Consider the following 25,254-nt stretch of genomic DNA (forward strand, 5'->3'; position numbering starts at 1 on the left):
ATGTAGCTCAGTGGTAGAACACCCCTAGGTAGGATTAATCCCTAATACCATTTAAAAAAAAAAAGAGGAAGAAGAAGAAGAAAAAAAAGAAGAAAGAAGGTCTTATTTCCAGAGAACAGGAATCATGTCAGCCAGTCTAGTTGGTTGTGGTCACCCCATACCTCGCACAGCATCTGGCGTTAGTGGATGCTTTTTCGAATAAACATTTGTTAGAAAAGAAAAAAAGAAGATAACATGGAATGGCAAAAAATGAAATTCATAATGCCAATGAACTATAGATAATGGATATGATGAATTTTATGTATCTTGTTACCAAAAAAATTGTTCAACTTAAAAATTAAAAACTTAAATTCAGTATGTGCCTTTGATCCCATCATCAGTGTGAAAAACAACGTTCCTCCAATTGAGGGGACCCACCATTCTAAGTGGGAAGAACAGGTGTGTATTCCAGAAGAGAACAGTTCCTATTAGCCACTCAGGCACTCTGGAGCTGAGAGGCAAGTTAACTTGATGCATTAAGAACCAACAAACCGGGCTGGGGATGTGGCTCAAGCGGTAGCGTGCTTGACTGGCATGCGTGCCGCCCGGGTTCGATCCTCAGCACCACATACAAACAAAGATGTTGTGTCCACCGAAAACTAAAAAATAAATATTAAAAAAAAAAAAAAAGAACCAACAAACCTACCAGAGGGTCCCACCACGGAAAGTGCAGCCTCAGGAGCTCCCTTGTAGTGAAGCCCAAAAGGTCTCAGTGGGAGAAGGACCCCTACCACCCAACAAATGGGCTGGCAACACTGATCAGTTAGCCATTCCTTCCAAATGTCACCTGCTGCCCTGTGGCCCTAGCCATTTACAATTACCAGCAGGCTTGCCCATATGAAACAGCATTACTGAAGCAGACATTCTGCAGCCTGCAGCCAGAAGTACAGGATAGTACAGAATCTTATTCAAAAACACTACTAAATCTGCATCCTCCATTAAAAAGGAAGCTCCTTGTGGTGAGGAGGAGGGTAGCAGCCTGGCCTGGGCACCCTCAGATCCCCAGATGAGTACAAGGTCAAGGACAGGTACACCAAGACCTGGGTTTGGGTAAAAACCATTTCTAAATTAAAAAGTGCTGGATGGATGTGGATGTGTCCTGAAACCAAATGAAAACCAGAGAATTTGTATCTCTATGTCTTGGAGGCTGCCTTATAGGTAACGTCAGCCCCGTTCTCAAAAACCTTTGTCTCAAAAGGCTTTCAGGGCCCCTAACACCACAGAAAGCCCTCACAGGGAAGAAATGAGAGTCTTACCCAGTGTTAGGTGAGAAGGATGAATCGAAGGTCAGCTTCAGTCCACGTGCAAGCTGAACAAAAAAGAAATGTGCCACCAGGTTTAGTCACAGGGCAGGCCGGCAGGTGTGAATGAATGAAACCCACGTCCCTTCACAGGGGCTGTTACCTGATCTTCCACAGTGATCTCAGTGCCTAGTGTGTTGTCAGTGTTCCACTTCTCTGTAAACGTCAGGCCATATTCAGTCCACCTGTACTTGGTTTCCAGGCTGCCCGTCACTTTGGTGGTCTCTGTGTTGGCTGAGCCTGAGCTCGTAAATTCCTTCAAAAGAGAGGGAGATTCACAACCTGCAGCCCACCATGTCCTTGGTACCACTCAGGCCATCATGCAACAGTTGAGACCTGGAGTGTGGGCAGGCGACAGCTAATCTCACAATTCAATTAGATCTTTAAAATGTACAGAGGTGTAAAAGAGTCTGTGCTACCTCGAGGAGTTGTGGGGAATGCTTTGTCAGGAGACAGTATCCTTCCTCCCCTCTTACTCTTAAGTCTGGCCAAGAAGGCCTCCCTTCCCTCCTATCTCCTGCCTCATTCAGAGAAGAAGCAATGGGCTGAAGTTGACAGATTAAGTAATGAAGCCAAGGGCAGCAACTCAACCCAAATCTTCTTTCCAATCATGACTACACACACAATCTAAAAGGGACTATTAAGATTGTTTCTAAAAGAATTATATGGCATTAAACACAGGTTAATATTAAAATAAGAAATAAAAGGAAGGGTCTGGGAGTGTGGTTCAATGCTTGCCTAGCACACTGGAGGCCTTAGGTCTGATCCCTAACATAGAAGGAAAGAAGGGAGGGAGGGAGACAGAAAGGGAAGCATCAAGTGAAACCATTGCCATTTCCTGTATTAACAGCTGCTAAACAGGGGGCCTTTGGGCATAGTTCCCTGGACCACCCATTACACACAGATGCAATGAGTGACAACCTCAAAACCGACACAATCCAAAAAGGAGCTTTTGGTTCTGTCACTCAGCACAGGGTAGCTATCTGCCAATCAACAATAAATACCCATGTTCCATGTGAGTTGGATAACTTACCAATCCATTCTCAGATTTTGTTTTCAAATCAAGTTTGATTAATCCAAAGCCTAAAGAAAAAAGAAAACAGTAAACAGATTAAGTAATGAAGCCAAGAGCAGCGCCTCACTCATAGCTGTTTGGAAATGCTTTCTACAAGGAAGAACACGGAGGCCCTGAAGGCTGGGGGCCCAGCCCCTGCTGGTGGTGGCCTCCATGGAGCTCAGCAGCCATTGAACAGAGCAGAGAGGCAGGCACAGCCCACCCGGGCTCCACATGCACTCCTAGTGAGGCCTGAGAAAGGTGCCTGCAGCTGGCAGAGACAGTCACCAGGGCCTCATGGGCACGACAGGCTATATATTTAGAAGCTGCGCTCCACTGCAGCAGCATCTAGGGCTGCTCCTTGCTTGCAAGAAAAAATGAGAACATCCACTTGTTAGCAGCAATCCACAAGCTGCCCCTACTGGGTACACAACCAAAACTGCTTCACAACCACAGAAAGCTGATCTCTTTTCCCAGACACAGAAGTTCTAAATAGTGGACCAACCCAGGTCTTCCACACTATTAAGGTAAAACTGCAAATATGCCAACTGGGTTTGTAGCTGAGGCGCCCCCTCCCTCCCAGAAGCACTTACCATAGCCCTTGGTGAAGACATCCCTGGCAGATTTGCCAAGATCGGCATACGTGGGAGGCACAGCCATCTTCTGCTGCAATAAAAGAACCACCAGAATAAATACGTTGGTAATTATGGAAATTAGTTTACCATCAATAAAAATTATTAGACACAATTAACAACCAATAAAAATTATCCACCACTAAGAGTTTCAGGCACTGTATCCTCCCAGGTGTGGGCAGAGGAAGCATGTAAGGTCCTGTCCTTCACTTTGGGGCCAGAGTTGAGACACTCAGTAAATCTTTGTTGACAGGCCATCGGCCTCCTCTGCATATCCCCAGGACAGAGCACAGGCCCAGAACATAGTGGGAGTCAGTAAATTTTTGCTGAATGAATTATCTATCAAAGACACATTCCCATGAGCCAGCTATTTTACTGGATTGCAGGACTCTTGCCAATAAAACATATCTTCTTACAAAATGTCGGTTGCTAGGACATTAAATGCACTGAATAAAAATCAGTTTTTTATGATGACGTATTTCTATATGGTTCTGATTTTATTCAACCAACAAATATTACTGAGTACCTATTATGTACCAGAATGAGCCCAACTTTATACAAAACTGGGGATTGAACTTAGGACCTTGAGCATTCTAGGGAAATACTTACCACTGAGCTACATTCCCAGACCTTAGGGGATCCCGCTTTTAGAGTCATGTTCCTCACAGAGAATAAAATAAGATCTAACTAGTTAGGCAATCCCAACATGGAAAGAAATTCGGCCATATAATACAAAAAGAAAAAAAATTAATTTAAACAAAACTTAATTGCACTGCAGCATCACTTCATTTTAAAACCAACTATCCAAGTACTACTTGGGGGACTGGGGATGGAGCTCAATAATAGAACACCTGCTTAGCGTGTGTGAGGCCCTGGATTTGATCCCCAGCACAAATTAAAAAAAAAAAAGCACCGTTTGGCTTGTTACATATCATAAAGTCAGTCAACAAATATTCATCAAGCATCTTGATGTTCAAGGAAAGAGAGTAACTCAATCTTTGCCTGAAAGACAGACAACACTACATCCCTGGAAGGCTATTTTTTTTTTTGGGGGGTGGGGGGGCGTACCAGGGATTGAACTAAAAGGCACTAGACCACTGAGCCACATCCCCAGCCCTATTTTGTATTTTATTTAGAGACAGGGTCTTACTGAGTTGCCTAGCACCTCGATTTTGCTGAGGCTGGCTTTGAACTCTCAATCTCCTGCCTTAGCCTCCCAAACTGCTGGGATTACAGGCATGTACCACAGCGCCTGACAGCCCTGGAAGGTTTTGCTTTGACAAGCTATGTACATAGAATTAAAATCCTAATCCAGGAAAGCCCACTCTATGTACCCCATCCAGGAAAAGAAGAGGTCATAAGAAAGCACCATTTCCCACATCTTCTCCATCCCCAGAATTATTACAGAATAGTAGTCTCATTAACCTGAAGGTCGGTTCCATTCACTTTTAAAAACATTATACCTAATTTATCAAACTGAATCTGCATATAACCCATCTGAAATCACACATAATATGTATGCAGTTACACAAATAAACACATTCATGGCATGTTCCTGGGGATCAGGAGCCCACTGAGGAGGGGTTCAAGTGATCCCAGGGGAACAAGATCACAACTAGAAGCTGCATTCCTGACCAAGGCCTTCACTCCAGAGACACTGCCGAGAGCCCACTGAAATGCTGGGTACACTGCCAAAAAAAAAAAAAAAAAGACTATACACCTCCACAATTTTAAATCATGAAATTGTGGTCCAGGCCCTATTTTATTTTTTTCAGAAGCTTTGCTAATTTTGTCCCAGGTCACTTATGTGTCACAGCAGAGAAGTGCAGTGAGCTGTTTACTCTGTCCTATTTTTGCTGCTGCTGTTATTTCTTGCACATGAACAGGCTGGAACCCTGGGTCAGAGCACAGAGAAGAGGGGAGGAGATCCAGTTCAGGCTACCCCTACTGGCATTTTCAGGTCTGAGGAATCCCCTCCTCCCACTTGTTCTTTCCTCCCAACTAATCCTCTAGGGACATCAATCCCAGGGTCACACCAGGAACCACCTACCAAGGCCTCAAGACATACTACCTGCCTAACAACAAGAGGGCCTTAAGCACAGATAAGCCTGGCCCCTCCTAGGAGAAGCCAATGCAAAACAGTCCTAGATTGAAAGCTGAGGTAATAGGGCCCCAAGCAGACTTGCAGACATCTTGGCAAAGGACCCAGAACATTCTCCATCCCTGCCAGGGTTAATAAGCCAGTGGACAGAGCACCTCCATTTGGTGTTATTGCTCTGTGGATGGGCCTGGGGAAGAGGAGGAATGTCCAGTGGTGGTACCTTGGGTCATCTAAATCCCTCCAGCACCTCAGCACCCAGGGCCTTCCCTCTACCTTCCCTGGCCCCACAGGAGAGACCCTCCAGGACCTGCCTGACAGACACGGAGGCCTTTGCATCTGGACTGGTATCTCCCTCAGGGAAAAAGGCAGAACACTCATCATTTAATGCTCCCCAAATGCCCTCTCTTATCACTTAATCCCCAAAACCCAACAGGCAAAGCCACCCATCAAAAAAAAAAAAATTCCACCCACAGCAAACATCAGCCTAAAAGCCTGAGGTTGTTAAGGAGATTACCAGGCAAGGACAAGGGGGTCAGGAAGGCAGAGCTCAGAAGAAGGGCCCTTAGGAGCTCAAATAAAGCCAGCCCTCCCAGGGCTATGGGCTCCCTTCCTTGAAGTCCTGCAACACTTCCTTTATTTGGTACCAGATGCATGTAAGTGAAGTTGCCAGTTAACTAAAACACAACCCCAAGTGCCAACACTCCATGTTAACCATTCTGGATGCACATCACTTCCTGGTCTGCTTAAACACAAAATAATGGAGCATAACACCCCCATTCTATGCCCTCAGGCAGGCATGCTCCCCACTCAGGTAGGTGTGCCCCATGCTTAGGCATACTCCCCTTCACAGCACCTTGCAGGGAGGACTGCTACCTAGGCAGTCAAACCCACTCCTGAACCTGAGAACTAAAGGATGGCTCGCCCCTTCACTACCCCCACCTGCCCCATTGCTAGGTAGCTTCCTCTCTGCCTTTTGTGCACCCACACCCCCTCCTGTGCTTCATTATTTGACAGGATTAAGGAAGGCCCTGGGACAGATAGCCCTGCCTCTCCCAGAGCTCAGCCTTCTTACAATTATGAAGAAAACACCCATTTTTATATGAGTCTCAGAACCCACTTCAGAGACAGTTTTATGGCAGATATAATGATCTGCATTGTTTCTTTAGGCTAAGACTAGATAGAGAAGGGAGTATACAGCTTTCTCACTTAACCCTGTGAGGGTGCTGGCTTTGAGGTTGAACCCTGGCCCTGACCCATCCCTGCCTTTCCCACGCAGACCTGTTCCCAGTTACTATCTGTGCAGTTTACCAATGCACACTGTCTTGCATGCACAGCTGTCTTTACAGCATCTGCCCCACGTGCCTCCAGAAGCCCAGCCTCTAGAGGCCAAGCAGGAATCAGAGCAGTCTGATGCAGGCCAGGCAGCCAGCCCTGCACAGAGAAAAAGAGAAGGCAGCCTGGGGAAGACAGGACCACACTTCTCTGCCTGGACAAGGGCTTCTGGGCAGAACCGGGAGCTTCACACCCATGACGGAACAGGAAACAGAAGGCTGGGCAAGGCAGGGTATGCAGACCTGCCTGCAGTCACTGATAACTTTGAGAATGACCAGCAAAGCACACCAGAGACAGTAGTCCCTAGTTCCCCTCCACAGCCTGCCAGCCTGCCTACCCAACCCTTCCCTGGCTGACCTTGAACAAATTATGCAAGCTCCACTCCAGCTAAGGAATGTAAATCCAGCCATACTGGAAGCACAAGAGGGGAGAGATAGTATATCACCCAGCATAACACACTTACATAACCTCCATCTTGGGGGGACACATCCTCCCTGACTCATCAGCTGCATGTCAGTGATAGTTGCTCTGCTCACCGTGCCCCTGCCTCCCCACACTTATCCCCAAATCACACCTTTGAACTCGAAGTCTCAAAGTCCACTATGCATAAACATACAAATTATGGAAAAAGCTAGATGTAAATGATTCCAAGGCCTGGCACAAGAGAGGTATTCATTATAAATTATGTTTAATGAGTGAATGAGCAATGAACATCTAAGTATTACTGTATGCCAGGCCTGAAGGCACACACCTGTAGTACAAGCTACTTGGGAGGCTGAGGCAGGAGGACTGGATGAGTGCAGGAGTTAGAGGCCAGCAGGGCAACAAAGCAAGACCTTGACTCAAAAACAACAACAAAAAAGCAATATTGTAAGGGTGGTAGGGATAGAAACTTAGTATCTAACAATTGAGACTAAAGACATTACAATATAACCAGAAAATAGGAGCTCCCTGTTCAGGGCAGCTGCAGCACCCTGAGTGGAGAGAGGAAGAGACTGGACTGGCACCCTGCACACACCTGCCTTAATCCAGGCCTAAGGACAGTTAAACCCAAGGTGAGCAAGTGCCTTCAGAAGTGAGAATCAGACACTTATGGTCTCAAAACCAAGCACGGTCCAATTGCCAAGCGGCAATTGGCAAAACTGTAAATGATACCCAGTGTTGGTGTGGAAGTCACTCCTGTTCACTCCGAGTGTAAATACTAGAGGTACACTTTTTTGGAGGGCAATTGCTGAGCAATAAACCCAGCATTAACCCTAGTGCCAATTCCACTCCTAGGAACCCACCAAAGTAGTATCCAATGCAGTCAAAGGTGTGCACAAGAGGATGCACACACATTATTGGTAATGCAAAACCAGAAGCAACCTAAATGTCCATCAACAGGGAAACAAAAGAACAAAATTCGTTTTCACAAGTTCATACTTGCTAAAATAAGGAGAACCGTGAACTGCCGTCATCATTGAAAATAATGAGGTGGATTTATATGTGGTGACACGTCATCTAAAACATAATTTAAAAAAAAAAACAGTCACAAAATTTCTAATTCCTCATAATGAAGGGAAAACCTTTTTATGTACAAGTCTCTACATTCATGAATTTTGAATGGCAGGAATGTGTGGAAAGGTACAAGCCATTGTAAGGATGGTAGGGATAGAAACTTAGTATCTAAATTTGGGGAAAGTATGGAGTTCAAAGAGGATTTTCATTATTCTACTTCATTATTTAAATTGTTTGCATACATTGATAATTTTAAAAGCCAAAATGTTCCAACAGGTTGTTGCAAGTAGAGATGCCAGAAGGAAAAATTATGTAGACAATGTCCATACTGAGAATATATTCAAACTATACTGAGATGGTAGGGTTATCAGACAAAGTCTACAGGAGATTCCACTCCCAGATGACCACCAATGGCTTGGCCACACTGCCCAAAAGCAGGAGTGGGACAAAGCTCCTCGTGTGCATGAGAATCCCCCAGAGCAAGCAGACCCCAATCCTCCTGTCTTCCCACCCCCAGCCTCTGGCTGCCCGCATGCAGGATGGCCCCAAATGCCAACAAGAACAGGCTGACTTCCTGCACCAAGCACCTCTTAGAACCCCTACCTTGACATATGCTCATTTCTCAGCAGATCCTCCCCCAGAAGGATCCAGGCAGGTGACCCTTGGTGCCCTCAGAGAGCCAAGAATGACTGCAGTGGTTAAAGCAGGGAGTGGGGTGGCTGTGGGTCCCCAGAGCTCAGCCAGGAATAGCTGGGAGAAGTCCCTTGAACACAGGTTAACACCCCAGGGGGTTAAGACTCCACCTCCAAAGACAAAAGGGCATCAGGGGGAGGAACCACAAACCAGGAGCTCCCCTGCCATGGCATTCACAGCCCATTCAGTTGTCCACAGGGCACAGTGACTACAGAATGGCTGAGCCTGGCAGAAGATAGCCAGGATATTAATAAACCCAAGTCCACACCCCAGTCAGGTACCCTGTGCCCTGCCCACATCTTTGTTAATGAATCCCTACACTAAACTCTTACTGGCTGAGTGACCTTGGACAAGCCACTTCCGCTCACAGGTTCTCATATTGCTCATCTATAAAATGGGGGCTAATGATGGAGCCTCCTGAAGGGAAGTGTTCCAAGGAATAAGTGAAATAGATGGAACACTGAGTGTCTGACACAGGGAGAAAACTCAATGATGGTGGTGACATACTCTATTATACTAGATCCTCTTTGCTCATCCCATCCTGCTCTGTGCCCAGAGCTGATCATTATGGACTGTTATCAATGGGTTTATGGTTGGGTTCACCAAAAGTGAAACACATGCAGAAGACGGGAGTTTAGAGGAGAGTGGGATCAGATCCTTGACCCCCAGGTTCCCTCCCTTCCTGGCCTCAAGTGGATAGCAACTGCTTTCTTCTACCCAAAAGCAGAGCCCCTGACAGGGAGCCCCTCCCGCTGAAGGCCTCAAGTTGTTAACAGACCCAGGGGTACCCCCTTGTGGGTATCCTATACCCTGCCCACCTATCTGCAAGTGATCCCCTCATTAAACTCTCTCGGATCACCATGTGGAAATGCACGTCTGATGCCTGCTAAGACAGTGACCAATACAACAGTCAAAATCAACATCATCATCCCAGGAATCCCCTCAGGAAGAGGGGGGGGAGGGACTTTGGCCATTCCAGGGCAATAAGCCTACAGAAGGGGCGTCAGACCCACTGGGATTAGATTAGATTAGACTTTGCCCCCACCCTGGGGAACAGGAAAAACAACTTCCCAGCACAAGGTAAGCCTAGAGGCTAGCTCTGAAAGCCAGAATGTTGGGGGGATAGATCATACTCAGGAGCCTCCCCTCAACCCCGACACACATCACTCTCTCTCCAGGAAGTGGCAGCCCAGGGAACATTCCCCACTTCCAGATGCTGGCAAAGCCAAGGCTCTGTGCTCTGGTGGCGGGTTTATGTTCTCAAAGCAGCTGCCCTCCCCCTCCCCCTCCCCCCTTCCACAACAGTCGCAGAGGGCAGCCCAGCTTTCCAGGCGTTGCTTCTATTTTAAAACACGCTGGAAGCTAGGCCACTAGTTTGGCCTTCCAGGAGACACAGGAGAATGTAGCTGACTAGGAGACAGCTGCCTACTCACCCACCCACCAAGGGAAGAAGGCCTGGGCTGGCGGCAAACACAGCAGGGTCCAGGGTCCAGGGTCCAGGGTCCAGGGTCCAGGGTCCAGGCACACCAGGCACTCCTGCCTGACTTCAGGCACCTCATTCCTCTGGAGCCTTGCTCCCGGTTTGGCCCACTGGGATTACACAGACTGCATTTGGGACAGGTAGTAGCCTCGGGAGTCAAAAAGACCCAAGTCTCAATCCTATTCGGCTAGTTTCTAGGTGTGTGACCTTGAGCAAGTCAACACCTCTGTGATCTCACTCTTCTTCAGCTTTAACATGGGGAAAGAGCACCTGGCTCAGCATCATTCAGAAACACATTAGTTTGTTAATATAAAGCCCTCACTTTCATAGCTCATTCACATCAAGCTTGCAATAAACACAGCTAATGTTTTATTACAAGTTACATTTTGTAAATTTCTTATTATAATAATGACTGCTGAGCATGTTGCCAAAAAATCACCCTGAACCGCAGGGTCCAGAGTTCTCCCTGTCCATAAAGAGGCATTGTTTAGCTGAACACTGTCGGGCCAGGTCCTGGAAGAAAGCCTCCCACCTCAACCCACGGAACACTGACCCTTCTAAAAGACACCAGCACCACTGTCCTTGCCACAAACAGGGTGACCTGACCATCGTCCACTGCTGCCTGGCTTGCACTCAGTCATGCACAAGCTCACTCCAATTGCTGTGAAAGAATAACATCTCCCATCCGAACAGCAATTTCTAATTTTCAACAGGCGTTCATGTCTATTAGCTCCTTGAAATGGCCCCTGGAGCAGGGACAGCAGTGTGAGAACACCAGCATGGAACACCACCCTGCCCACCTGTGTGACACTTACCTGTGCCCAAGCTTCTTGACCAGTGAAATGTCAACAACAGAACCTCTCTCCCAGGGTTGTAAGGAGGTGAACTCAATGTCATAGAACATACATACATCCCCCAGAAAGGCACTGAGTAGACTCTCAACAAACAAAGTGACAATGATAATCATACTTTTGCAGCAGAGAAATTGAGGCACAAGAAAGTGATTTAGCCTGTACTAGACCCTATGGCTCATTTTGAACCTGTTTTGCAAACTCAGGTTGCTCTCTCTGTTTCTTTCCAAACCAGTTGTGAGTAAAGAGCATAGATTCCCTCTACCCCCTACCCACTTTAAAATTAAAAAATATGCCCAGGCCCAGCTGAAGGTCCTCCTGCTGACTCTTAGTGGATCCACAGGAGCCCGGGGGATCCCAAGACCAAAGACTGCAGATCCTTGGGGCATCCTGAGAGGCTGCCTCCTGGCTTGGGCCACTTCTCAGCCACACATGCGCCTCTCAGTCACTACCACCAAAGACATCAGACTACAGGAAATTCTATCAAAGTGAACTTCAGTGCCTCAGGAGCATCTTGCTGGCAAAGGTGGGGGATGATGCCCCTGATCGCCACCAGCCTAGAGTTCAGAGTCCACATGTGCTTATTATCCAGCAGGGCCAGAGGCCCAATGTACCTCCTCACTGTATGGTCCCCCTGAGTCCAAGCTTTCTGTGCTACCAAGAGCACCTGCCTATAGCCCAACTCTAGAATAGCAAAACAAAGTAATCAATTGTGAGCAGTAACTCCCCTGGGCCAGGCATGTTACTCTGGACAAGTTGGGCAGAAGACATCAACCCACCCACCATCAGAGAAGGAAAGGGCACCAGGCCCGTAGCCTTGGATAGAAACCCACTCATCCATGTCACCCTGCCTTCAAGCCTAGAAACATCAGTTCAACAAGTTTCCCATGGGACTTAGGACATCAAGGAATGAAAATCAAGTGTTTAAAGAAGTTTTTTCAAATCAGAAAAGTTTTGCCTCCCACAAAATGCTCTAGGCTGTACATACCACAATAGTTCTTCAAATATTTATGACTAGGCAAGACTATTTTCTGTGAGAGAGCTATGTTCATCAAAAGGATGTCCAGGATCAACGGACTATGGCTTGGGTATTCAGCCCCTTCATAGGCCCATTCAATAATTCCAAGAATACTTAATGTCACCTACTATATGCTATGTGCTAGAATAATAAAAAACAACTCTATCGATAAAGGTGGATACAAAGAGTGCATTGACTCCCACAGACCCTCTGAAGAGCCTACTGTGTGCCAGGTAGCCTAAGTCTGACCCTCTAGGAACTGTCAGTCCAGAGCTGGGATGGAGAAAAAGAAGGCTGGCCCTGGGTAGTTTGCCCTGATCTTTGCAACAGCAGAATATTAGGCAAAAGAGGAGCACTTTCTCCTATCTCCCCTGGTGAAGGGAGGCTGGTGGAGGGAACTTCAGGTGAGAGAGACCTAGGTGAAACTTGTCTGTTCCTGCATTCAAGTCCTGCACATGCAAACTTACTGCTCCAGTCTGACCTTGTCATTTGTAAACTGAACAGGATTTTTCATGAATTATCCTGAAAGTTACCTGTATACAAATTCTTGATGCTAATACAGCAATAATGTTTACAATAACGGAGCTACATTTATTGAATCCCTTTCAGAATACCACATGGAGCAAAATGGTCTGTGGGGGATGGGCTAGATCCTCTTCAAAAGTCTCAAGGGTAAATGTCAGGGTTTCTATGGAGGCCTTGTACACACTGGGCACTGTTCTGAAGGCATCAACTCATTTTATTTTTCCTCAGAACCCAGGGAAGGAGAGTAGAATTGCTCCCATTCTACAGATAACAAAACTGAGGTTTGGTATCTTCCCAGCTCTATGACCTTGGACAAATCACTAGGGCTGTGGGCCTCAAATCTGAAGTCGGCTCAGAACCAGTTTTCCTAAACACAGAGTTGCAGTTGCCGAATGAATGAGCCACCGAATCAGAAATTCCTTCTAAGGACAAGGAGGCCACATTGCTTCCTGGAGGATCTCGTTTCCGAGGCCAAACCTACTGCCCAGGCCCGAGTCCTGGCGTCTGAGGCCTAAGTCGACTCTCCGTTCCGCCCGGGAAGGCGCTGGCACGCGCTGGAGTTGCCGGGCGCCAGCTTCTTCGGGCGTGGGCCGACCAGAGCGTGTAGGACCGGGGGCTCCGGGGCACGTCACAGGAGTTCATTCCTGCGGCGGCATCTTGGCCCACACAGATCCGGGGTCCTGGATCAAGAAGCGTGGGAGTCGGGAGGGTCCCCACCGGACTGACGCTGACAGGATCGAGGGCCAGAGGGCGCAGGCCGAGGAAGGTCACCTAGACCCGAGGCCGGCAAGGCCTCCACGCGGTGGCCCATGCCCTTCCGCCCGCAAGTCCGGCTGGGCTCTCGCCCCCAGCCGCTGGCGCCTCTGGACCCTAGTTCTCGCGCTCCTCAGCCAGGACCCTCTCGGTGTCCACCCGCCAGGACTTCTCTGCCTGCTGCTGACCAGGCAGGCCCGCGCTGGCCGTCCCTGCTCTCTTCCCCGGACCGTGCTCTTAGGCCCTTCGCCCTCGCCCGCTCCTCCCGCCATCGCCTCCCTCTCAGCTCCCCAGGAGCCCGGCCCGCGACCCGGGGCGCAAGCAGAGCCCAGGCCCTTTTCTGCTGCTCCTACCTCGGAGGCGGTGGCGGCGGGAGCTACGGAAGCGGTGGCGGATACAGCCCGGGATGCGGCGCAGAGGAACCGAGGGGAGCGAGCAGCGGAGCCGAGGGCGGGGCTCTGTGGACAGCGGCGGCGCGGACCCGCCCCCGCCCTGCGCGCCGGGCGAGCTCCGCCCTAGGCCACGCCCCGGGCAGCGCCCCGGGTGGGGCCTGGGTCCCTTCCCTCCCGCAAGCCGCGCTCTTACCCTTCTGGTTCGCTCTGAGCCCGCAGCGAACGCGCGACCCTGCAGAAGTGTGCGGGCGCGCGTAAGGGCCTGCGTGCGCCCGGGCACGGAGCGACCGAGAAGCGTGAGACTGACGTGCGCGTGGTGTGTGCGTGCGCGGGGACACGCGGGTCATTGCCGGAACCTCGGGCCAGGTGGAAGCATTTGGGTAGGGGAGGGGGATCTTCCGGTTAGCTGAGCGGTGCCCTGGGTTTCCCAGCGCTGGAAAGGCGCGGGGTTCCTGTGCCTACGGTTCGGTCTTGGAAACCGAGACCTCCTCTCCGGAGTTGACTGGAACTGGTCCGCGCCTGGGTGGATTAGGTGGCCCCGGTGCTCCGGTAGCAAAGTCCGCGCGAGTGTTAAATCGGGCTCCGAGTGTCTGAGGTCAGTCCACGTCTAGCCGGAACACTGGGCCCCCGAGGCGGTGCAGTATTGAGCTGGTGGCCACTGTTGCTCTGCACTCCAGGATCTGGACACAAAGTTTCCGGTGCCTCAAACCCGCCCGCGTGCATCAGCTTTTAAATGGCAAAGAAAACTCCCCAGTGTGCCGAGTTTGCCCTGCAAATACCTCACTAAGATAAGGTCACGCCGGGTCCGCAGGCCAGCAGAGAGCCTCTCAGGGACCCCTGTCCCGCCAGGACCTGTGTAGAGTGAACTATCACCTTCTCCCTGCTAGGCCTAAGCTGGTGGCCTGGTTCATCACAGTCCCCATTGTCCCGTGCCAGACCACCTGAAGCCGGCTTAGAGGATTAATGAATTCTAGGATGAATGAAGATTCTGCACACCCTTGGCCTTGGACCAACGACGTACTTAAGGCCCCGTGGAAGAGATGCCAGGTTGCAGAATCAGGACATTTGCTCACAGCCAGCTGTGACTAAAGAAGTAGGCAGCAGGGACATTGGCAGAGACAGTCAGGGTAGGCTTCTGGATGGAGGTGGCAGATGAAATGGGAAAGTGACCACCGGAGTTAGAAATGTGTTTCACCGGTGTTAAGGGCCGAGGATGTGGCTCCGTGGTAGAGCGCCCCCAGGCTCAATCCCCAGTTCAGGAAGGAGGAATGACACTCCAATGGCAGAATGCTGAGAAAAGGGAACTGAGCAGGGGAGGGCAGATGTATGCTCAGAATCGGGATGTGGTGTGTAATTCCAAATTGGCTAGGAGTATGTGTAGCAAGTGGAGCCCTGGGTTTGATCTTCAGCACCCCGCAAAAAAAAAAAAAAAAAAAAAAATTTAAGCAAAAACAGATCCTAGGGAGCAAAAAATAAATAGATGATTTGCCTCCCAAGCCCATGAGTCGCCCCATCTCTGAGGACTTCCTGCTTCCCAACCTGGGGTCTTCTGCCGCACACATAAGCCCAACCACTCCCCGAGACTGGCAGGCAGGGAAAGCTGCTGAGTCACTCAAGAGTGCAGTAAAGCTAGAGTTTAGGAGGACAGGGCCCGAGGGAGGGAGCTCAGGACAAGGAAGAGGAGGCCTCAGCCCTGCGGCACCACCACCACCAGTGCTGCCCAGTTGTGAGGCTGGGAGAACCGTCTTCCTGCATCACCTCAAACCTGCTTTAAGATCCCTCACCTGGAGGACTCCCCAGGCCTCTCCTAATCTCAGCTGCTGTGGGTGCTATTTTGGGATTAACCACCGGATGCCCTCTGAGACACTCTGTGTAACCCTGGGAAAAACTCTGACCTGGCAGAGTCTCAACTTCAGAATGTTGGTATAATTTAAAAATGGGACAGATGAAGAGCAAGCACTCATAAACTGTGAAGGAAATCAACTGGGGGCCCCAAGGAGACTTGGAAGCTCTGGGGTTGGAATCTAATCAATCACACTACAACTTGACTCAGACCCCTCCCCTGGCATCCCTGAAGGAATGGGGAGCAGGCAGCAATTTATACCAGATTTGCCACCACCACCACACCCTCAGCGTCCCCTCCACTTGGTTTGCCACAGCTAATTGGGCTGTGGGTGGGCACTCGACCCATGCTGAGCCAGTCAAGTCCTCCCTCGAGAAAGTCTGAAAGAAGAAACCCAAAGTGAGATAGTAAGGAAAAGTCCTGGAGCCTGACTACCCTCAGGTAGTCCTGAGTCTGGTATCCAGGTTTCCTAGTTGGTTGACCTTGAAATAGCTAAGCAAACCAACAGAACAGAAAAAGCAGCAACTCCAGGAGAGGGGAGGTGGCTCTGGAGCCCTGTGTCCTGAATGGCCCTGTTCTTCCAGCGCTTGGGTTTGCCTGTGTCATTTTAATAACCCAGCTTCAGCTTGACCCAGCTACAATGAATCCCTGAGGAGGACTCTTGGGTGGCACTGAGTGGACGAAGGACATTTGTGGGGACAGGTTAGTCCCGCCTACAGTTTTTTGTTTTCTTGTTTTGTTGGTTGGGTGCGGGGGTATTGATCCTAACTCACCTTCCCAGTCCACAAGCTATGATGGGGCCTAACCAACCAGAGCTCCACATTGCCCTAGCTACAGGGAGGAAACAGTGAGACTGGATGAGAGTTCCTGGGACTGATGAAATAAAGATTTTTCTTAAAAATAGAACCAGCCCTTAAAAAAGAGGCAGAGATCAGATCATGTATGTAGCATGCTCCTGGATCTAGCCATATATGAGTCTTGTACTTTCCAGCCCTCTGAAACAAAAGATACCTTTTTTGCCTTGTCTAGTTTGGATTGGGTTTTCTTACAGGTCCTAACTGCCCTTCAAATAGAACAATGTACAACATCCAGAAAAGAAAAAAAAAAAAAAAAAAAAAAAACAGTTTTTATTGTTGTTGTTATTGGGAGTGGGTAGGTTTGGGGAGTTTTGTTTGTTTGTTGCAATACTGGGGATTGAACCTAGGGGCACCTAACAACTAAGCCACATCCCCAGCTCTTTTTATTTTCTATTTTGAGACAGGGTCTTGCTAAGTATCTCTGAGCCTTTCCAAATTGCTGATGCTGGCTTTGAATTTGCAATCCTCCTGCCTCTGCCTCCTCTGTCGCTGGGATTACAGGCTTGGGCCATTACTCCCAGCCATAATCTATTTTTCAAAGAGGAAAATATTTTACTTATAAATGGCATCAATTATTTGTTTTAGAAAGCTCAATTGTCATAAAATTTAAGCTCTTTAATTATTTTCCAGTGAACTCTTCAGACTTCAGATTAAGTAGGGGAGTTAGGATTTATGGGCCCCACCTTAGACACTGACATTCATCACCCAGGGAAAGAAGGATCCACCAGCCTTCCAGATTCTGAGTGACATAGAAGGTGGTCATCCACAGGTTAAACGGGATGGAAACCATCCCAAGATAAGCACAATAAAATATTTGTAAGCACTGTGGGCCACTCCTGTAATTCCAGCAACTCAGGAGGCTGAGAGAGGAGGATCTCTACTTCAAGTCCTGCCTCAGCAACCTGGCAAGACCCTATCACACACACACACACACACACACACACACACACACACACACAAAGGCTTGGGGTATAGCTCAGTTGGTAGAGTGCTTGCCTAGCATGTGCAAGGTCCTGGTTTTGATACCTAGTGGTGTGGAGAAAAGAACTTTTACATATCTAAAATCATGAAGAATCTTAAATCTAAAAAAAAAAAAAATTCCTAACATTATATCCATGTTTTTTAAAAGTCTCACACACTTGCACAGAGAGAAGTATTGAAAAGAAATGCATTTCATATTAATGAAGTATTTACAATATTATAATTAGGTGGTGTTTCATTTTATGAGATTATAAAAGATTTTTCCCCTTTGGCTCTTTTTATATTTTCCAAATATTCTTTAATGAGGATATAATGCTTTTATTATTTAGAAAAGAAGAACTTTTTTTTATTTTTAAGAAAGTCAAATGGGATTCTTCAAGAGAGGCTGTGTAAATGGATAAAATCCTTCTAGAAGGCCTCTAGGCAGTAAGTAATAAGATTCATAAACCTTTTCTCCCCTTCTGACCTGCTTCTGGGAATCTACACTATGGCAATAATCCTAAATATAAGGGATGCCAGCTGCAGCAAAATGTAGCAGGGTCAACAGTCTGGTCTTCAGTTTGAGCAATCTGAAGCAACCCCTTATGCAGCCTTGAGGAAAGATGGTTACAAAGATTTCCTGTGGGGAAATCTTTCTGTTACAACCTTAATGGGGGGGACAAAAACCAAACCTGTATATATGTACATATTCATCTCAATGAGTTTATTACAGATAAGTAAACATCCTTGAAAACACTGCAACAAGACAATAAAGAAAAGTCATAAAGAGCTGGGGCTGTAGCTCAGCCATAGAGGCTTGCCTAGCATGTGGGAGGCACTAGGTTTGATCTTTAACACCATGTAAAATAAATAAACCACATAAAAATAAATAAAATAAAGGTCTATCAACAACTAAAAAAAAAAAGAAAGAAAGAGAAAGAAAAGTCATAACGATGCCTATCACCTCCCACAGTCATCTCCCCACCTTGTTTTTTGTTTGTTTGTTTGTTTGTTTGCTGTAAGAACACATTAGATCTTCCATCTCAACTATTTTAAGCTTGCAATACAGTATCCTTAGCTATAGGCACAATGCTACATTGTAGATCTTTAGGTCTTCAGGACTTATATATCCTGCACAACTGAAACTTTGTGCCCTTTAACCAGTACCTTCCTATTTTCTTTTGCCTGTGCCCCCACCACCCCTCACCCCACCCCACTCCTGGAAACAATCATTCTACTTATTCCCTGCCCTTATGAGTATGACTTTTCTTTAGGCTGGCTCTCACTGTGTTGCCCAGGGCTGGCCTCCAATTTGTGATTCTCCTACCTCAGCTTCCTGAGTAGCTGGGATTACAGGTGTGGGCATCACCATGGGCAGCTGAGTATGACTATTTTAGATTTCATGTTTCAGTGGGATCATACAGATATTGAGGATTTGGACAAGGGAGATTATCCCAAGTTATCCAGGGGGCCCAGTGTGATCACAAAGTTCCTCATGAGGGCTAGGATATAGCTCAGTTGGTAGAGTGCTTGCCTCGCAGACACAAGGCCTGGGTTCAATCCCCAGCAACACACACACACACACACACACACACACACATACACACACAAGCTCCTCATGAGAGTCAGGTGTGGATGCCTATGGTCCCAGCTGCTCGTGAGGCTGAGGCAGGGGCCCAGAAGTTTGGGGGCAGTTGGGCAACATAGTAAGACCTCATCTCTCAAAAACTAAACATATAAAAATTAAAATGTAGATGGGTATGGTGGCACATGTCTATAATCCCAACAGCTTGGGAGGCTGGACAGGAGGATGGCAATTTCAAGGCCAGCCTCAGCAACTTATCGAGGTCCTGTCTCAAAAAAAAAAAAAAATTTAAAAAGGACTGAGGATGTGGCTCAGTGGTTATGCACCCCTACGTTCAATTTCCAGTACCAAAAAAATTAATTTAATTTAAAAAGGTCCTCATCAGGCTCAGTGGTGCACTCCTATAACCTCAAGAAGCTGGGGCAGGAGAATCACACATTCCAAGCCAGCCTCAGTAACTTAACAAAGTCCTCAGAAATTATCAAGACCATCTCAAAATAAAAATTTAAAAAAAAATTAAAAGGGCTGGGAATGTGACTTGGTGGTTTAGTACCCTGGGTTCAGTCCCTGGTACTGTTGGGTTAGTTAGCCATGAATAGATAGGTAGATGGAAAGGGCAATGAAGGACAGACATCAGGCCTATACACCAAGAAAAATTCGGGAGTCACAAAACTGAAACTGTGGGGAACCTTATCTAAATAGGCAAGCTTTGGGGAATGAGATATTCAATGCCTAACTTACCCCAAGGTGTAGAGAAAATCCCTTGAGGGAATTATTATTTAAAGTCCTGGGGACCCTAACTAAAACAGATAAGCATCAGAGAAGTTATCTGGTACCTCAAGGTACCCCCCTAGCTACAGCTAATTATAACCCCACAAGGGGCACCATGATTTCCAGAAAAATGCCATCACTGTCTCTTGCAACCAACCCTCCCTTATTACCAAAACTGTCACAATCACACTGTCAACCAGAATACCAAGACCCTCCCAAAGAAAGCTTGCTGATGGCTATCCAAAGGAAATAAACCAATGGAGTAGGAATAGGGAAACTGAGGCAAGAACAAAGGACTCCGTTTCCTTAAAAATCCAGCCTCACCGTCCTCTCTTGAAGGCAGTCCCCGCAGTCCCCATGCTATACATTCCACTCGCTTCTCACTCCATTAAACTTTTGCTTACTACTCTGTGTCTCACTCAAAATCTTTCCCGCAGAGTCACTAGAACCAGCACCTAAGGATTGCAGTGGCTGCCCCTGCTCCGCCCAGCTGCACAACAGTACCCAAAAATAAATAAAAATTTCAAAAAATAAGAAAGGATCCTTAAAAGAGGGTCAGAGTGAGCAAAGGCAATGTAATGACAGGAGCACAGATAAGAGGGAAGAGAGAGAGAGAGAGAACACAAGCAAGCGCACGTCTTGGAAGAGATGTGCTACCTTTGAAGGCAGAAGAAGGGGCCATAAGCCAAGGAAAGCAGGAAGCCTCTAGAAGCTGGAATAGACAAGGCAATAGGTTCTCCCCTCAAAGCCCCCAGAAGGATCTGACCTGGCAACCCCTTAAATTTAGCCCAGTGAGACTGGTTTTGGATTTCTCACCTCCAGAACTATAAAAATAATAAATGTGAGTTGTTTGAAGGCACTAAATCTATGTTAGTTTGTTATAACAGCCATAGGAAACGAATACACAAACCTCTTGAACACAATTCTGTAAGATTCGTTAGAATGATGCTGTGATCGGGATGCATATTCCCCTTCCCCACAAATTCACATATGGAAGTCCTAATCTATAAAATTATGGTTTTAGAAAGTGTGGCTGTGAGACGTGGTTAGGTTATGTGGGTGGGACCCTCGTGAATAAGATTGGTGCCCTTATAAAAGACCTTAGCGAGCTATCTCATCCCTTCCACCTTGTAAAGACAGTTACAAAGTGCTGTCTATGAGCCAGAAAGCTGTCCTGACCAGACACCACATCATGGCACCCTGACCTTGGACTTCCAGTCTCCACAACTTTTGCTTAGGAGCCACTCAGTCTATAGGACATTTGGTTATTACAGCCTGGATGCACTAAGGCATCCTTCTTTTGTTTTCTCCACTTTCCGACTTTTAAAAAATGTGGTAAGGGGCTGGGGATGTGGCTCAAGCGGTAGCGCGCTCGCCTGGCATGCGTGCGGCCCGGGTTCGATCCTCAGCACCACATACAAACAAAGATGTTGTGTCCGCCGATAACTAAAAAATAAATATTAAAAATTCAAAAAAAATGTGGTAAATGTATCAAAATCAAGCGATCATGAAAAGACACAGAGACTTCCTGCATAAAACTGAGATTTGAAGTGAATGCAGACATTCCAATTATTTAGGTGGCAAATCCAGGCCTCCATGCACAGCTCTGGTAGCTGTGCCGGTCTCAAAGATGGATGAGGGTTTGATTAAGTAGAATTGACAAGGTCTGGGTTTCTACCAGGGATTCTGAGCCAGAAGGTTTCCCCTTTGCTAAACAAGTTCTCGTTCCTGAGAAAGGATGAAGAATAAAAAGGGGAGGGGGGACTTCAGCTAGGATCCTGTTTTATTGCAAGAGATTGGACTCCTTTTTTCTGGCACCCCCAGTGAGTAGGACGTATGATTTACCCTGAAGACAAAAATGGACTTGCCTTCCCCCCGCCCCCCCTTGACTTGCAGGCACTGCCTAGATGGCTGAAACTTGAAGAATTCCCCAATTTCTGGCGCCAAGACCTCTACAAACAGATCATAACTTTGCTTTTCATTATTTAAAATATGAACAAGGTCAAATGGAGTTAAAATGACCAGTGTCTTAGTGACAGCCTGGTTTTTTTACTCAGGGGTGCTGACTTTCAGGCACTGGCTGGCCAAGTCTGCCATGTACAGTTGTATGGTTTGCATACTGCGCCAGCATTATAAAGCCTTGGGTCCTGAGAAGACTTTGTCAGCCACAAGGAGGGGACTGTTATTCTTGTTTCACAGTCTGCATAGAGATATCAGTTGCCAGAAAAGACCCTGGTGCCCCTCTGCCAAGAGCTTAGACTTCTGCCACCGCTGTTACCCTTTAATTCTCTGGGCAGCTTAAATGGGACCTTTTCAAAGCTGCCTTCTCAGCCACAAAATCAAAGGCAGATCCTTTTTTTTTCCCCTCCATCAATCCTGTTTGCTTCCTAGCACACATCACAGCTTCTAAGTATTTCATTGTTCACTGGCTCTTCATTATCTGATTTCCACACGGCAGACACAGGCTCTGATTTATCCACCCTCATGTCCTCCCTACAGTGCCTGTCACAGGGCCCTTGTTCAGTATATGGTGAGTCCACGAGGAAGACGTTCAGCATAACGCCAGTTGACGGCTTGGGAGTGGCTTGCTGTCCCTCTATATGGGTTGCACTCCTGGGAATCATGCCCAGTGAGTTGACTGTTCTCAGCCTTGTGTGACTGCCTATGTAGTAAAGAGCTTGACCTTGCCACGGAGAGGTCAGCCTTCACCCTCAGCTTCCAGAAGGTCATCTCTAAGTTCCTGCAGTGTCATGCTACATACAAGAATCTTTATTTAAGGCAGGAGCTGGCCACACCCCCCTCAGCCAACAATGTGATTTAGGGTGGGGACTGGCCCCACCAGATAAACCAACGGTGTGATTCAGGGTGCGGGCTTTGAGTCAGACATGATCCTCTGGACCTTGGAAGGACTCCAGACTGATCGAAGCCACATGGACGGTCCACTGTGGAGTCCCAATACAAACTCCAGGTACAAAGGCTCAGGTGGGCTTCCCTGGTTGGCAGTGCTCCCTGTGTGTTGTCCCACATCGTTGCTGGGAGAGGTGAACAGCAACTGTGACCTCTGGGGAGAGAACAAGGGCAGCTCTATCGGGAACCCTGCCTGTGCCCATCCTCCCTCCGATGATTTGATTGTATCCTTTCCCTGGAACAAACCATGATGTGAGGCCAGATCTCAGTGAGTTCTGTGTATCCTTCTGATACCAAGGATGGCCCAATGGACTGTTCCCTAACCTGGCCATTGGCGTCTGCCCTTTCGCACCTGGCACTGTGTCCCAGGCAGTCATACGCATGCGCACATTCACACGCGTGCTCTGGTCAGGGGGGCGTGGCTTCTGGTTTCTCTTTGCGCCGGGAGTACAGCGTCAGGCCTGGCACCTGCCCAGGCTGAGACCACCCTGCCCACCAGTTCTTACTCCCCAAAGGTTACCAAAACTATGTCGCAACCACCCTGTCAACTAGAATATGAAGACCCTCACAAAGAAAGCTTGCTGCTGGAGCTGCAGAGTGCTGGCAGCTTCACAGGTCCCTCCCCAATGCCTCCCACCCCTCTCCAGCCCACCCCCTGACTCTACTAAAGGGGAGGATTTTCTGTTTGTTTGTTTGTTTGTTTGTTTGTTTATTTGTTGTTTTTTGAGAGCCAAATCAGGTCTCACTATGTTGCCCAGACTGGTCCTAAACTCCTGGGTTCAAGTGATCCTTCTGGGGGCTGGGGATATAGCTCAGTTTGGTAGAGTGCTTGGCTTGTATACACAAAGCCATGGGTTCAGTCCCCAGCACCAAAAAAAAAAAAAAAGCGATCCTCCTGCCTCAGCCTCCCAAGTGCTGGAATTATGAGCATGGCACCCCACCAGGCTAGGGATTTTCTTTCTGACATAGGCAGTGACAGGTAGACAACAAGTCAGGAGCCAAGTTGGCCACAGAGTCCCACCCATCCCTGCCTTTGTCCCCAACCCTACCTGTCATGACAAGTGAGACCTACCTGGCCTTTGGTGCTGGAGGAGGGATGCAGGGTTGGGCTGACCTCAGGATTTTTAGGAAATGCTGTGGTTTTCCTAAAACCCATCAGGTCCTTCCTTCCTCTCAAGCCAGGGTCTCCCCACCTGCCAAGGCTGAGACTATTGAACCCCAGACCCAGCCCTTCCTGCCAGAGGCTGCAGCCTTAGATGCCTCTCGTGTTCAAAAGTTTCAGGTTTGAATCTAAATTTAGCAGCCCTGCTGCCCTGAAGTTATAAAACAAGTTCTTCCATGACTCTTACATAAGAAGATTAGGCCTTTAGTCCTCCCTCAACCTCCCACCCCTGGGGAAATACCTGTTTTCCTTAACTATGCTCAAAGCTCCCCCTTGTCAAGGACCCCACCCTTTCTCTGCAAACCACAAGCCCCAAACACAAACTCCACAATCCCACACTAGTAAATCTAAAGTGGGAGAGAACCTGGTTTTATTTCTTCCCTACCTGGTCTGGCTTCAGTGTGATCCTGCCCAGCCCCAGGGGACTGGACTATATGACCTCTCTGTAGCCCACAAAGGTAAGTAGATACACTGGTTTTCCTAGGATTATAGAACAGGCTGCTTGTTCACAAAGCCTTCTGGGGGAAAAACTAAAACCACCAAGTTTCTAAGAGACACTAAGCATCCTAAAGGAAATGCCAGCCCAAGAAAATCCAAACTTGGAATATAGAAATAGAAAGACAAAGATTCCCAAAACGTGATGTGCCTAGGAGTTACCTGGAAGGCTGGGGAGCCCTCTGGCCTGAAGGTTCCCCATGAATATTTCTGGGGCAGGGAGGGCACTGGCAGTTTTCATAAGCACTTAGAGTAAACCTGGAGCTACAGGCCCATAGAAAGTCTGTGATCTTACATAATCACAGAAAGAAATTCAAAGTGTAGCTGTTCTAAGCACTAGCTCCCTGGGTTGGGGGTTGGTGGGCTGGTTGGTTGGTTTTTGTTGTTTTAATCAATTTGGAACATTTTAATTTATATCCGTCTCTTGGCCATTTTGCACTGCTACAACAGAATGCCAGAGACAGGGTAATTTGTAATGAATAGAAATTTACTGGCTCACGGTTCTGAAGGCTGTACAGTCTAATATCAAGGTGCCAACGTCTGGCAAGGGTCTTCTTGCTGCATCATCACATGGCAGAAGGGCAAAAAGAGGGCAAGAGAGGAAGGGGGATGAGACAGAAATACAGAGAGAGAGAGAGAGAGAGAGAGAGAAAAGGGGGAGAATACAAGTTTTTTTTTTTTTGCCTTTGAATATATAAAATGATGTAGTCCCCTTCCCCAGACCTCTCACAGTAAATGGGCTATGGTCTGTTGTGCTAGCTGTATTTTCATCTCTTTGTTATAGAAGGTTTAGCAAGTTACAATAACTAAATTACACTTGAATTATAATTAGAGAAATTGCTAGTGCAAGAATAAACATTTACAACAAATCCACATTCAATAACAGCTATAACAGAGGGTGTTTATAATCCATTCTTGAATGGAGATCCCTTATGACCTAAACATCTCTTAAAGTTCTCACCTCTTAATACTGTTACAAAAGAAATAAAACGTCAACATGATTTTG

At 47.6% G+C, this 25,254-nt stretch overlaps 1 protein-coding gene across 1 annotated transcript in view; it reads right to left on the reverse strand.

The window, feature by feature from the left end:
* Window positions 1–13,785, reverse strand: part of Vdac1 (voltage dependent anion channel 1) — a 29,321-nt gene extending 15,536 nt beyond the window's left edge. Inside the window, exons 1-5 of the mRNA XM_048783609.1 lie at window positions 13,630–13,785; window positions 2,988–3,060; window positions 2,374–2,423; window positions 1,444–1,596; window positions 1,296–1,348 (exon numbers count right to left, since the gene is read on the reverse strand). Of these exons, the coding sequence (XP_048639566.1) occupies window positions 1,296–1,348; window positions 1,444–1,596; window positions 2,374–2,423; window positions 2,988–3,054 (323 nt within the window). The 5' untranslated portion in view covers window positions 3,055–3,060; window positions 13,630–13,785. The remainder of the gene's footprint in view (window positions 1–1,295; window positions 1,349–1,443; window positions 1,597–2,373; window positions 2,424–2,987; window positions 3,061–13,629) is intronic.
* Between the last annotated feature and the right edge of the window lie 11,469 nt (window positions 13,786–25,254).

The sequence above is a fragment of the Marmota marmota genome, unplaced genomic scaffold (assembly GCF_001458135.2).
Source record: "Marmota marmota marmota unplaced genomic scaffold, marMar, whole genome shotgun sequence".
NCBI lineage: Eukaryota > Metazoa > Chordata > Mammalia > Rodentia > Sciuridae > Marmota > Marmota marmota.